General features: G+C 55.8%; 1 protein-coding gene and 2 pseudogenes across 1 annotated transcript in view; 2 read left to right on the top strand and 1 right to left on the bottom strand.

The window, feature by feature from the left end:
* MYO18B (myosin XVIIIB) overlaps positions 1-14,267 on the top strand; it is an 86,298-nt gene that overhangs the window by 11,254 nt on the left and 60,777 nt on the right. The window contains 6 exon segments of the mRNA XM_066609985.1: positions 388-564; positions 2,004-2,202; positions 2,698-2,840; positions 4,876-4,976; positions 6,241-6,304; positions 7,919-8,063. Of these exon segments, the coding sequence (XP_066466082.1) occupies positions 388-564; positions 2,004-2,202; positions 2,698-2,840; positions 4,876-4,976; positions 6,241-6,304; positions 7,919-8,063 (829 nt within the window).
* On the top strand, positions 1,268-1,390 carry LOC136634822 (5S ribosomal RNA; annotated as a pseudogene).
* On the bottom strand, positions 13,510-13,626 carry LOC136634769 (5S ribosomal RNA; annotated as a pseudogene).

The following is a 14,267-nucleotide window of genomic DNA, read 5'->3' as shown; positions in this document are numbered from 1 at the left end:
CCAAGTCCCCTTGTTGAAAGCTGAAGGAGTCTCCTCCTGGCTCCACCCAGAGCAGATCCTTTTGGTCCCGCCTTCTGCTTCCTGTGGCGGCCCACCAGATGCCACAATGGGAAGACCACCAGCAGGTCAGAGACAGCAAATAGCCTACTCCAACCTGGTATTCAGAGGCATGCCATCTTTGAATATGGAGGCTCCGTTTAGTTGTTATCATCCCATAATCGCCATCGGTCTATGAAACGTTCTGGTCCCCTTTCCAAGCTGGTGGCAGCCGATTCAGTGCCCAGATTCTGTGTCGTCTGTGTGTGTGTGTGGGGGGGGGGGGTGTCCTGTCGGGTCTGTCCCGGATCTGCCGCTTTGTGTCAGGCCTTCTGTTTCTCCTCCTGGCAGACCAATCCTCCGAGGCTGGACTATACAGAGGACTTGGCTGCCCTGGTGAGCCTGAACGAATCGAGCGTCATCCACATTCTCCGGAACCGGTGCCTGTCAAAGCTGGTTTACACGTATGCCGGGCCTGACCTGATCACCGTCCAGCCATTTTCTTCCACAGCCAGCGGCTCCAGAAAGGTGAGGGGAGACCACGGCAGGGCAGCTCCAAGAGGGCGGTGTGTTTGGTGCCTGGTGCAAAGACACCTGCCACCATGGGACGTGTGTCCTTTGCCTGATGGCACTCCCTTGCGTATAGGGCTTGCCCAGGGGGTAGTGTCGCACGCGGGTGCTGGCCGGGCTCCTTGACCCACCTGAACACCCGTTCAGTAACCTCATCTTCCCAGAGATAGGACAATGGCACGATGAAGCTGCCATAGCCCTGGCTGTTGCCCCTGAAAGGTGAAAGCCTGCACATGCCCAATCTTGTCTGATCTCGGAAGCTAAGCAGGGTCAGGCCTGGTTAGTACTTGGATGGGAGACCGCCTGGGAATACCGGGTGCTGTAGGCTTCTACCATAGTCTTTGGAGACTGAAGGTTGCCAACTATCTCCCTATACTGAACACTATCTCCCGATCTCATCTGATCTCTGAAGCTAAGCAGGGTCAGGCCTGGTTAGTACTTGGATGGGAGACCGCCTGGGATTACCGGGTGCTGCAGGCTTCTACCATAGTCTTTCCAGACTGAAGGTTGCCAACCATCTCCCTATACTGAACACTATCTCCCGATCTCGTCTGATCTCAGAAGCTAAGCAGGGTCAGGCCTGGTTAGTACTTGGATGGGAGACCGCCTGGGAATACCGGGTGCTGTAAGCTTCTACCATAGTCTTTCCAGACTGAAGGTTGCCAACCATCTCCCTATACTGAACACTATCTCCCGATCTTGTCTGATCTCGGAAGCTAAGCAGGGTCAGGCCTGGTTAGTACTTGGATGGGAGACCGCCTGGGAATACCGGGTGCTGTAGGCTTCTACCATGATCTCGGAAGCTAAGCAGGGTCAGGCTTGGTTAGTACTTGGATGGGAGACCGCCTGGGAATACCAGTATAGTCTTTCGAGACTGAAGGTTGCCAACCATTGTTTGTTGTGTCAAGTGCGTGAAGAGAGTTCATGGAAGTTTCTGCTGTAATGGGGGTTGGGGTTGTTTCTAAGATGCCTCTGAGGTCTTAGGAATGCAAGAAGAGCCCAACTGGGTCAGGCCAAGGCCCCACCAAGCCCAGCTTGGACCCCCAGGCTCTGCCGGTAGAGAGGCCTCTTTTGAGCCCCCTCCAAACACATCAGTCCAGAGCCTGGTGGCAGAAATGGCTGCTGCTGCTGAAAGAGGCCTGGGAAGCAGCGCTTTGGTGTGCGTTGCTGTGTGTGGCGATGACAGGGAGGCCTTTTGTGTGTGCGTCTCTAGGAGACGTGTGTAGGTTTGCGATTGTTCACCTCTCACGAAGCCACGTGCTTGTGGTGTGTGGGAAGGGGCTCTCTGGAGAGGGCCCGAGCTTCCCCACCCCCTGCTGCGAGGCCCGCAGAACGGGAGCCCTGTGCGGTCTTGGCTGGTTCCGCCTCAGCAGTGCTCCTGCCTTCCACGTCCACAGGTGCTGAGAGGCAAGCGGGATGGGACGTCGCCACACATCACTGCTGTGGCGCAGAGGGCCTACTGGAGCATGCTGACGCAGCGGCAGGACCAGGCCATCCTGCCCCTGGGCAGGAGCGGTGCTGGGAAGACGACCTGCTGCCAGAACGCCCTGGAGTACCTGGTGGCTCTGGCAGGCAGTGTGGACAACCGGGTCACGGGTGAGTGCCTGTGTGGGGTGGTGGGAGAGCAGCCTGCAGAGTGGGGCAGGGAGTAGGGACACCAGCCGGAACTCACCTGGAGCTGCTGAGCTGTCTCACAGTGGGGGGCTGCAGCTCTGCTGGGCCTCGGGTGGACTGCTCAGGCTGGAGGGGCCCCAGGGCCTCGTGGCTGGTTTTGGCAGTGGCTGCATCTCCACCCCAGCCCTCATGGGACCCCCTACTTCAAGCTCAGTCTTTGGGTGCTGTTTTCAAGCGGCGGCGGGAGGGGAGGAGAATGTGTCTCGCACATACTCAATGGGTCTTCCAGGGTGCTCAGACCTGGGAAAGGATGACCCCTGAGCCGCCACCATAAGATTAGGCAATGTCTGGGCAGGGCAGCCCCCAAGGATGAGCTCTCGCCCACATCTCTGGCAGTGGTTGTTTGGGCTTTGGCCCTGAGCACGGGGGAAAGGCGTGACTGGCAGTTTCCAAGCGACCCCCTGTGTATTCCTGCAGTGGAGAAGATCCAGGCCATGTGCACCGTGCTGAAGGCCTTTGGGACGGTGTCCACCAGCCACCACCAGGCCTCCACCCGCTTCTCCATGGCTCTGGCGCTCGACTTCGGTACCACAGGCCTCATCACGGCTGCTCACCTGCAGGTAACGCCTGTGCGGCCTTTGGGCATCGCGGAGCGGTGGGCGTCTGATGGGAACCTTGAGTGGGCGTAGTGGGCAGAGAGGCTGAGGGGCTTCTTGTTGGGGTGTTGCAGTGGCCAGTGTGCCTAATGAGCGGCTTGTGCCCCTCCAGTGTGGGGGCCAAGGTGTCCAGTGTGGGGGCCAAGGTGTTTGTGCCCCATTTGCAGCCGCAATTGGCATCCACAGCAGCCTACGGTTAAAATCCATAAACATACGCAGCGTGTTGGAGGTCTGTGCAGGTGTTCATTGCACCGTCTTCTAAGGATGGGTAACCCTGTTCATGTTTCAGGCTCCTCCTCTAGAGGAGGAAAGGCTACGGCATTTGGGCCTCTTCAGCCTAGAAAAAGGGACGCCTGAGGGGGGACATGATTGAGACATACAAAATTATGCAGGGGATGGACAGAGTGGATAGGGAGATGCTCTTTACACTCTCACATCACACCAGAACCAGGGGACATCCACTAAAATTGAGTGTTGGGCGGGTTAGGACAGACAAAAGAAAATATTTCTTTACTCAGCGTGTGGTCGGTCTGTGGAACTCCTTGCCACAGGATGTGGTGCTGGCGTCTAGCCTAGACGCCTTTAAAAAGGGATTGGACAAGTTTCTGGAGGAAAAATCCATTATGGGGTACAAGCCATGATGTTTATGCGCAACCTCCTGATTTTAGAAATGGGTTATGTTAGAATGCCAGATGCAGGGGAGGGCACCAGGATGAGGTCTCTTGTTATCTGGTGTGCTCCCTGGGGCATTTGTGGGCCGCTGAGAGATACAGGAAGCTGGACTAGATGGGCCTATGGCCTGATCCAGTGGGGCTGTTCTTATGTTCTTATGTTCTCTAGAGCGAGGGGCTGATCAGTGGCAAAGTTGGCACCCCACAGAAACAGCCCCACCACCCTTTGTGCCGTCAGCACCTCTTGTACTTTATGATGAACATTCTTTAACATAAGAACATAAGAACAGCCCCACTGGATCAGGCCATAGGCCCATCTAGTCCAGCTTCCTGTATCTCACAGCGGCTCACCACAATGCCCCAGGGAGCACACCAGATAACAAGAAGACCTGCAAGGCTTCCTGGGAATTGTAGTTAAGAACATAAGAACAGCCCCACTGGATCAGGCCATAGGCCCATCTAGTCCAGCTTCCTGTATCTCACAGCGGCTCACCAAATGCCCCAGGGAGCACACCAGATAACAAGAAACCTGCAAGGCATTCTGGGAATTGTAGTTAAGAACATAAGAACAGCCCCCACTGGATCAGGCCATAGGCCCATCTAGTCCAGCTTCCTGTATCTCACAGCGGCCCACCAATGCCCCAGGGAGCACACCAGATAACAAGAGACCTCATCCTGGTGCCCTCCCTTGCATCTGGCCTTCTGACATAGCCATTTCTAAAATCAGGAGGTTGCACATACACATCATGGCTTGTAACCTGTTATGGATTTTTCCTCCAGAAACTTGTCCAATCCCCTTTTAAAGGCGTCCAGGCCAGTCGCCATCACCACATCCTGTGGCAAGGAGTTCCACAGACCAACCACACGCTGAGTAAATAAATATTTTCTCTTGTCTGTTCTAACTCTTCCAACACTCAATTTTAGTGGATGTCCCCTGGTTCAGGTGTGATGTGAGAGTGTAAAGAGCATCTCCCTATCCACCCTGTCCATCCCCTGCATAATTTGCCCCAAGAAGCTGTCCAGTTCAGCGTTGGCAGGTTTTTCAGCTGACACAGATAGTGTCTGGGCATTTGAGTTTCTGGGTTCCAGAGATCTCCTTTTTCCTGACAAAATGAGTGGCTCTGGGAATCCCTGAAAGCTCACATTCCTTGCAACAACTTCCCCCCCCCCACCTCCCTCTGAGGATGCTGCTACTGGCTGTGCTTGCAGAACTACAGGAAACAAGAGAGGGACCAGGCAGGGTCCTGCCCCTAAGTTGCATCCTCTGTGGGCTGGCAGGCTGGTGGCGTGGATTGCTGACCCCCCCCCCCCCCGCTCTCCCCTGCCAGACGATGCTGCTGGAGCGGGTCCGTGTGGCGCAGCAGCCAGATGGCGAGAGCACCTTCAACGTCTTCTCTCAGATGCTGGCCGGACTGGACTTGGATCAGAGGTAGCACCTCGGAGGCGGGGTCGCAGTTTAGGGGGTCTTGGCCGTAGGGAGTGACCCGGAGCCCCTTGGTTTTGTGAGAGGAGGCCCATGGGAGTTTTCCCAGTGGAGAGAGCGGAGAGGGGTCTTTCTGGACCCAGCAGGGAGAAGACTTTGCTCCAAGCCATGGGATGTTCTGAGAGCTGCTAACCCTTTCCTTGCAGAGAATGAGGCCATTTCCAGCTTTCCTGGAAGTCCAAAACAAGGGTGGGATTATTGTGTGCAAATAAATACCTGCTGTGTCCAGATAGGAGCATAAGGCTGATGGTGGAGGCGCTTCGTTCTGCCAGCAGAGGGGGCCAGAGAACTGAGAAAGCCCTTTTCTCGCAGTGCTGTGCTCAGGCAGTCCTTGCGCACAGGGCACTCAGAGCATCTTTTCCCTGCCTGGATGGGTGGGACCACCGGGTGATGTGTAGCTGAGGGTGCTGGCATGGCAGGGGGGGGGAGGGGGCTTTCCACAGGCCACCCTCTGTGGCAGAGCAGGCTGGTGCTTGCCAAGTCCCTTTTTCTGTCCTCCAGGTCATGACAGTTCTCAACTCTGAATTCTTTGCCGCAAGTGGGTTTTGTCTTGGAGGAGGCATATCTTGTGCAAAGAGAACATAAGAACAGCCCCACTGGATCAGGCCATAGGCCCATCTAGTCCAGCTTCCTGAATCTCACAGCAGCCCACCAAATGCCCCAGGGAGCACACCAGACAACAAGAGACCTGCAAGGCATTCTGGGAATTGTAGTTAAGAACATAAGAACAGCCCCACTGGATCAGGCCAGAGGCCCATCTAGTCCAGCTTCCTGAATCTCACAGCGGTCCCACCAAATGCCCCAGGGAGCACACCAGATAACAAGAGACCTGCAAGGCCTCCTGGGAATTGTAGTTAAGAACATAAGAACCCGCCCCACTGGATCAGGCCATAGGCCCATCTAGTCCAGCTTCCTGTATCTCACAGCGGCTCCCCAAATGCCCCAGGGAGCACACCTGATAACAAGAGACCTCATCCTGGTGCCAAAAAATTGAAGGGGGAAGCATGATCTCCTTTGGCCACATCAGCTTCTCAGAACTGGGCTGGTTTTGCCCAAGCAGAGCTTCTGTTGCCAGAACCTGGGTGAGATGTACAGTTCGGTCTTTCACAGTTCTTGTACTGGGACCTGCTCCCCGTGACAGAGGCAGAATCTGAATTCGGTGGCTTAATTTTGCTTGTGCTTTTTTCCTCCCCCAAACCACTGCATCTAGGACAACTCTACACTTACACCAGATGGCCGACAAAAACACCTTTGGCATAAAGCCCTGCTTGAAGGTAGGGAGCCCCACATTTTGATTTCCTTCACACGCACGCCCCTGCATGGCCTTCCCACGTCTTCGAGTGTGACTGATAACATTTCTCTTTGGTGTAATGAATCTGAAAGCAGAAGGTCTCTGCCTGGAGGAATTTACAGTTTTTGAGAGGACCAGGCTTATGGGTGCAAAGGTTTGTGCCTGAACCAGAGTTTCTGAAGACAGAAAGGGAGAGCCGGGGGAGGGGGTAGGATGAAGCAGGCTGGGCCGAGTCACAGGTTCAGGAAGGAACACAGGTGGGGTCCCTGGCTGGTGCAATTGCTAGAGAAATCCCTGGGAGGGACAGTTTCGCAGACTGGAGGAGACTCCCTGTTTCTTGAGTACTTGTGGAAGTGCTGGTAGAGACATGGGGACCTCTGAACTCCCCAGTTCCTTCTCTGGTTGGTTGGTGCCAACTTCTGCAGGTCCTATATGAGGATCTGAGCTTCCCCGTGATTTTTCAACAAGCTGGCCTTGCCTTTGTCCTCGGCCGCAGTGGCAGAGAAGCCGCCTTGGCTCCAATGAAGTCCCTTTGGGGTGAAATCTGGCCTGAGATTGGCCTCTGGGAGGGTCCGTGGCGAGCTGCTGGCAGATGGCTGCTCTGAGCCCTCTCTGACTTTGAGCTGGGCCTGCTCTGATTCCACAGTGACCTTGTCCTTCTCACAGAGAGACCCTCAATCCTCCCCCTCCAAGCTGCCAGTACGGCTGCTGCCCTTCTCCCCTCATTTGCCCTCATGTTTTTGGAGCTGTGGTTTCCAGAGTGGCTTGCAAAGCCTTGGCTTCATCTCTGGTGCAGAAGAGCAAGTTGCAAAGAGGCATTTGTAATGCAGGTGTGCATTTAGGCCAGCCTGGCTTTCTATTTGCACAGCAGACATCTTGGGGAGAGACATGCCTGGAGTCTCTCTCCTGTACTGGGGCCTTCTGCTTTCTTCCTGGCTGCTGCTGAGTGTATCTGTGTCTGGGGTGACCCCTGTCCTGAACCCGTCCTGTTAGCAATTTCCACCAGGGTCTGATTTCCGCTGATGGGTGCAGAAGTGCTGAGTGGAGGCGTTTGGTTTCTGGAGGGACTGGGCAGCTGGAGACAGACAGACTCCGAAGATGACTGTCAGGGACTCTTTGAGTCAGCAAATTAGCAGAAGAAAAAGAAGGTGCTGCCTTATGGGGTGACCATGTATAGAGGGTGTTCTTTTCCCTCTTGCACATCACCAGAACCAGGGGACACCCATCTTCCCACCCAAACCCCTCTTTTCCCTGTGTGCAAAAATAAGAATCTCCCCATCTTGTGTTTGTGGTGAGTTTCCTCCTGACGAGAAGGAGGTGAGCCCAGAGGAGTGACTTGCACCGAGAAGCAACAGGTGCCTTCACCTGAGGGTGGCTGTGTGGTGTACCCAGTCGTTCGCCATGTCCCTGCTTAGAGAGGCATTGCGTGGCTTTTTGTGACTTTGTGTGCACGCTTCTCTGAGGAGCCTTGCGCATCTGTCTCCGAAGGCCCCGGGACCGCTCGCCCTGCTCCCCGCTCGCGGTCTCCTTCACTTTCCTTGTCCTGATAATTGGGGCTCCCTCCCCTTGGAATGAACACCCCATTTTCTCCTGGCAGGCTGAAGAGAAGCAGAAGGCCGTGGTGGCCTTTTCTCAGTTGCGAGCAGCCATGGGGGCCCTGGGCATCGCGGAGGAGGAGCAGAAGGCCGTCTGGCGCGTCTTGGCTGCCATTTACCACCTGGGAGCCGCGGGCGCCTGCAAAGGTAAGGGGGCTGGTTCTGCTCGCGGTCGATGCTGCCTGGACAGGGTGGCTGCCCTGATCCAGAGTGCCCCCCCGCCAGATGCTGCCACAGGCTCACTCAAGGGGGTAATTCTTTGGTTCCAAGAGTGCCTGTGGTGGTGCATGTGCCACGGGTGCGAGGCTCGATGCCTCCTCTTCCTGAGCTGCCCTCCTTCATTCTGCGCCTGCCATTTCCTGTGGCTCGCAGCATTTCCTGAAGGCAGCGCACAGCGCAGGTCGGGAGACCCGCTGGGCCCCCTCTGTGCTTCCTGGTGGCCCAGCCGGCCTGCCCTGCAGGGGTGTGTTGTTCTCTTTTGATGATGCTGTTGTTGTGTGCGCAGTGCTGTGCCTGAGCTTTAGCGGGGAGCGTCTTGCACAGAGCCGGGATTGGCAAAGACTTTATTAGAACTTGCGCGCAGATGGAGAGACGGGCTGTGATCGTTCCCATCAATTATTTTAAAGCGGTGCTCTCGTCTCTTCCACAGACAGCGCCTGATGATTTACCTGCTTTGGCTTCCAAGGGCTGAGGTTGTGAGTGTGGGGGAATCGGCTGGGGGGGGCCATTGATCAGCCCCCCCGTGGCGTGTTGCTGCATGCGCTGTGGTAATTTCTCCCATTAATCCATTATTAACGACAGAAGCAACAAGGGGAGCTTTCTCCTTTTGGAGAAGGTTCATTGACTGCCAGGCGCTCACGTTCATTCCCCCCCTCGCACGTTTCTGTCCTGACTCCAGATACAGAAGAAATGTTGGCGTGAATGTCAGAAAGTTGCAGGGACCCCTTCCCCAAGCCCCTGCCCCTTCTTCCTTGCAGGAGCTCCTCTGGTTTCTCAAAAGGGCAGGACCCTCCAGGGTTTCACCAATGGAAAGAGGCTTGTGCTTCTCACAGCGCAGATCCAGAGAGTGTAGCAGGCCTGGGACTCTGTGACCTCCGTTTCCCAGAGGCCTTTGACCAGCAGCTGTTGGGAGCAGGTTGCTGGACCTGATTCCACTGGGCTGTTCTTATATAATCTTAGGGCCTTGCCCCATGAAGCTTACTGTCAACGTTTCTGCAGTCCGCGGAGAGAAAGGAGAGTCAAGGGTAACAAGGCATCACTGGAACAAAGCCTCCATAACTGTGGAGGGATTCTGTACATGCTCAGTGGCACTCCTGTCCATGCCTTGTGCTGGAGGTTGTCCAGGTGCCTGGTGCCCCTTCGTGTCTGTGTGTGAGCCAGAGCTGCTTTCTGGGTCTCCAACCGCTGGACTTCTTTTCTCCCGCATTCTGCACCCTCTGAGCCTCCCTTTCTGACAGGTGTTGGAGCAGTCTCCGTGTGGTGGTTTGAGGACGCGTAGCCGGAGGAGAGCGAGTCCAGGCGGGGCACACCCCACGGGGCACAGGCTCAGAAATCGGCACGTGCCTCTCCCGCCTTCAGCTCCTGTATCGATTCTGCTGCCATCTGGCGAGGAAGGGGGTTGGGAGTCGGCGGAGCTGCAGATTTAAAAATGGATCCAAGCAGGCAGTGTGATGGGGGCTGCTCTCCTGCAGGTGGAGGCCTCTCCCCTTCCTCACTGTCGCTTCTGGAAAATTGTGCGTTTCCTGTTGTGAACCTCCTTGGGTGTCATTTAATCTGCAGCTCCGCAAATGGTTTGTGGCACTGGAGAGAACCAGAGGGGCAAGAGAGACAAATCCCTGCCTGGAAGAGGTTATAGCTGAACGTTGGGAGCGGGCATGTGAATCGATGCCAGGGGTTCTTTTGGAAGTCTCTTCTTTCCTCTCTGGAGCTATAAGTCTCTTATGTTTTGGTCTTTGGTTGGTTATACAGTGATCGGTTCCAGTGGCTTTCTCAAAACGGACCCCCCCCTCCCCTGGCACTGTGTCTTTACCTCCTCTCTTTGGTCCTCTGATTGCTGGTAGGGCTTCTGCAAGGGTTCTGTTTGCAGGATCTGTGCCTGGGTTTGCTCTCTCATTAGGACAGACCAACGATGTGCCTTCGGTTCTTGAGTCCTTAGCCCAGAAGTTGGCTTTGGCCACTGAGAAGTAGGAACTTCTCCTCCCTCCCGCAGCCCCTCAGTGCTCCCACAGGCTGTCAGTGGGGCCGTCTGCCCTGTTTCTGAGTACCTCAAGGGCTGACAAGTCCTCATCAATGCACATCTCTGTATGCTGACGCTAGTTACCTGGTGGCGAGGGAAATGCGTAACTCTGCGTGTGCACAGAGGCATTCGCGCAAAGAGGGCCTCGCAGTTGGTTTCTGCTAAAATGACCAGCAGTGGAACGACACCTTGTACGTTCCCTAGAGGTGGGGATCGCCATTGACGTGAGTGCGGTAATTGGGGTACCAGCCAATCGGCTGGAATTGGGGGGCCTGGCAGAGTCGAGAAGGCTTTAGTCACCCTGTTTCTGCGCCAGGCAGAAGCCGTGTCAGCTTTCCCTCTCGAGCTGCTGGAGAGAACATCCCCAGCTCTCCTCTTTCCCCAGCTTCGGAGGCGGACTGACCTTTTTCGTAACGGATGGAGGAAAACAGCCTCCAGCTTCCCACTCCCAGGCTGCGCTCTGGGCCAAAAACCGACCCTCCACTTGTCACTGTCGCACTCCACAAACGGACAAGAAATGAGTGTAGTGTGTCTGCTGTGGATGCAGAAAAGGCCTGATTTTCTCTCTCTGTTTTTGAGGAAAGATAAAATAAGACATGCACGTGGGGGGCAGGGGGGGGCGGTATTCCTGGTGACATCTTCAGAAAGAATTGGCTCACGTCATCCTCCCCAGTCCTGCCAAGGTCTGGAACCATCTGACGCTCTCTGCGTGGGTGGCTGAGATGCAGAGCAAGCTGTACTGGGGCGTGTTGCAGATTGGGGTGTCATGAGAACCACCCGCGTCACCCACCAGGCAAGGTGTCTTCACAGACGGGCACTCCAACTGCGCCCATCCACCAGCCGAGCTCCCTCTGTTCTGGTTCCCATAAATCTCATTCCCTCTTTTTGCCAAGGAGAGAGGTCTTGTTAAACGTTTATCATGAGTCGATACAGGGGATGTCGTTCTTCCTAGCTCCCTCCACCCCCAAGTTCTCGAGAAGCACTCTGGATGCAGTAATCCATGTTTAGTTCTATCACGTTTGGACTACTGTATCATGCTCCGTGCAGGGCTGCCCTTGAAGAAGGTTCGGAAATGTTAACCGGTACAGCATTTGGGAGCCAGGGTGTTCCTTGGTTGGGGGCCACTGAGCCTGCGCTTTTCAGACGTCACTGGCTTGCAGTTCAGGGTGCTGGATTACTGCCTGTCAAGCTTGCCGTGGCTTGGGTACCCCCGCGAACCTGCATACTCACTCTGGTTGTCATCTGGGGCTCTGTTCCATGCATGGCAGCCCTCTGGAGGGGATGCAGGATCAGGCCCTCTTGACAGCAGTGCCTTAACTGCAGGGCTTTCTCTCCAGGGCGCTCCGCTTTCTCCTTTGCGCCCCGTTTTTGAACTGGCCACAGAGACCCTCATCTTCCGTTCTTTGTGATCTCTGCGGTTTTCTGTGTCTGAAATAGATTTGGATTCCTTCGCTGATGTGACCCGCTTTGGTGGTCCCCTTCAGTGGGGTGGGAATCAGCAAATGAGTGAGATAGTGTGGAATGGGTGCCTGCCAGTGGCTATGCATGGAAGCAGATGCATGTGGGCATTGGGGCATCCGGCTGTTCTCCCCCTCCCCCCCACTGATGCCCAGTTGAGGACAGAACGTCGGTTTCTTGTGTATTTCAACTCAGAACACCCCAGCCTTGTCCTTTGGAGGAGCAGCAGGCAGGCTGTGGCAGGGCCAGTAAACCAGTAGCTGGCGCAGAGCCTCCAGCTGGGTGAGGGGCTTCGGGCAGGACTGGGCTTGAGGATTTGAGGTGCCACAAGTGTGTCCCTGAAAGCCTGGCAGCTGGATCTCTTCGGCCGTCAGGTTTTTGTTTGAATTCATCGCCTGGGTGAGGAAAAGCAGGTCTGCCGCACGTGTTCCTGTCAGGGTGGGGCCCTGGGCCCTGCGTCTTGTTGCAAGGTGATCGTCTGCATTGCTGGCCATTTGTTAAGAGTTCCTTCGGGGTGCCCAGGCATGCTGTTCATCTGGCAAGAGGCACGGCCTCTGCCTGCAGGCTTGTAGCTGAAGGGCAGCCGCGACTCTTCCTCCTGGCAATGCCGAGAGGTCAGGGAAAAGCCTCCTCCAAGCATCCAGCTGCTGGACTTGCTAATGGCTGTCATCCTTTTTCTCCCCACGGAGCCTGGATGTTTTGCTCATCCAACAAGCGTTTGGAGCTGCCAAGCCCATCGGTCCCTGGACTCCCTCGGCCAAGCTGCATCTCTTGGCTTCCAGCGTGTGCTGCTGGCCAGAAGCCCTTTTCTGACCCTGCAAGCGTACTCCAAGTGCTGCAGAGAGGCACTTTTCATTTGTCACCACGGACCTGGCACTGGGTCTGCGAGGGGGATCGTGTCAGGCTCCGCCTTCCAAGTGGGTGCTGAGGAGGGTGGCCGAGGCTGGTCAGGGCTCCAGAACCCTGCAGAGTCCCCAGCCAGTCGCTTGCCCCAGCAAGGGCCGGGAGCAGAGTGAGGCCTGACGAGTGAAGAGTGGGGCTAGGAGGCCTTCCGTCCGCTCTGGAGCCTTGTCCGCCACTGCGTTCCTCCTGACCCACTGAGGTGCAGGCTTGGGGAGCCGTGAGGTTCTGGGCATTGATTGGGTTGGTCGAGAGGCCCAGGCTCTGGCCAGGGAGACTGAAGTCCTGTAGTTCAGCCCTCCTGAGCTCGCTGAGAAGACAGCTGGAAATGGGCTCCACCTACGAACCTTTCCCCAAAGCTGTCCAGTAGGGGGCCAGCGGTCAGGAAGGCTTTTGAGGAAGGCTTGTAACGGATGCGAGGAGACGTGCCTCCCCAGTGCCGCTGTACATAAGAACATAAGAACAGCCCCACTGGATCACTGCTGTGATGCTGCAGAGCACATTTGGAGCATGACTTGGCCTTAAGCCACCGTCTGGTGTGTCCGGTGGGGTTGGGCTAAACCTGCAGAGCTTGAGAAGTGACTTTGGAAACAGACAGGCATTGCTAGGCTCGTCCAGAAGCAGGCCAAGGAAGGTTTAGCCAGGCTTAATTTGCTAATTAAAACATAGTCAGGGAGATGTAGTAAAACGACTGATTGGCATCCTCGGATCTGCTGCAATTACCTCGGTGCTAATTATCGGATGCCTGGTTGCTCTTGCTCCTGGAGCTGCCTCGACAGCTGTTGTGAAGACGCTCTGGGAACCAGAGTTCTGTTTGTGAAGGATGGAGGCGTCCCAGTAGTCACATTGGAGTCCTGAAGTCTTGCAGGCTGGAGAATGTCGCCTGGAATCCAGTCTGCGGTGACCCCCCCCAATTGACTTTTCCCACCTTGTGCTGACAGCTGAGTGGAGTTGGGTGTGACTGGTTGGCAACCTTCAGTCTCAAAAGACTATGGTCTAAGCCTACAGCACCTGGTATTCCCAAGCGGTCTCCCATCCAAGTACTAACCAGGCCTGACTCTGCTTAGCTTCCGAGATCAGACAAGATCAGGCATGTGCAGGGGTGTGACTGTGTGTCCAGTATCTCCGCCTGTCCATTGGTGGGTTCCTTGCAAGGGATCCTGGGACTTGTGGTTTAGCAGGTGGCCTGAAGAATTCCTTGCTAGAGGTTCCTGAGTGCCCTCCCGGGGCTCCTTCAGGAGACGGAATTAGTGTGACGCCGGTTTGAAGTCTCGGGTGTAGACAACTTTGGGCTGCAGCCTGCTCCTTCCCTCCTTGCCCATGAGCTGTGTTCCAGGAGAAACATGGCTTCCCCGCTTCCTGAGCCTGCTGCCCCCCTCCAAGTGGGGCTGGTTTCTTGCCAGGTTGTGGGTCCCGCGGCCAGTTGTTTCACGGATACATTAAACCGGCTTATCTTGCAGCGGGACTCCCTGCAGATCCTGTTTTAAAAACAAGAAGCTGGAGTAAGGGTTTGTGGGGATCGACCGTGACCCTCGAGTGCGCCTGGCGCCCGGTTGTGGTGGTCGGCTGTATCCATCGGCTTCTTTTCAGGGTTGCTGCTGCTCTGAAGCCAAGAGGGGTGGAAGCGGGAGCCTGGGGGCTTCTTTCTGCCCTAACATCCTCTGAGAAGCCCGCCAGCCAGCCAGCCAGCGCTCCGTATTTCAGCACGTAGAAATATATGGCTTGTGCGGCGCAAAATCGAAGGTGCTGCTCGGAGG

Source organism: Tiliqua scincoides, chromosome 14 (genome assembly GCF_035046505.1).
Source record: "Tiliqua scincoides isolate rTilSci1 chromosome 14, rTilSci1.hap2, whole genome shotgun sequence".
Taxonomy (NCBI): Eukaryota; Metazoa; Chordata; class Lepidosauria; order Squamata; family Scincidae; genus Tiliqua; species Tiliqua scincoides.
Note: the sequence above shows the minus strand (reverse complement) of the source record. Positions and strands in the feature narration are given on the sequence as shown.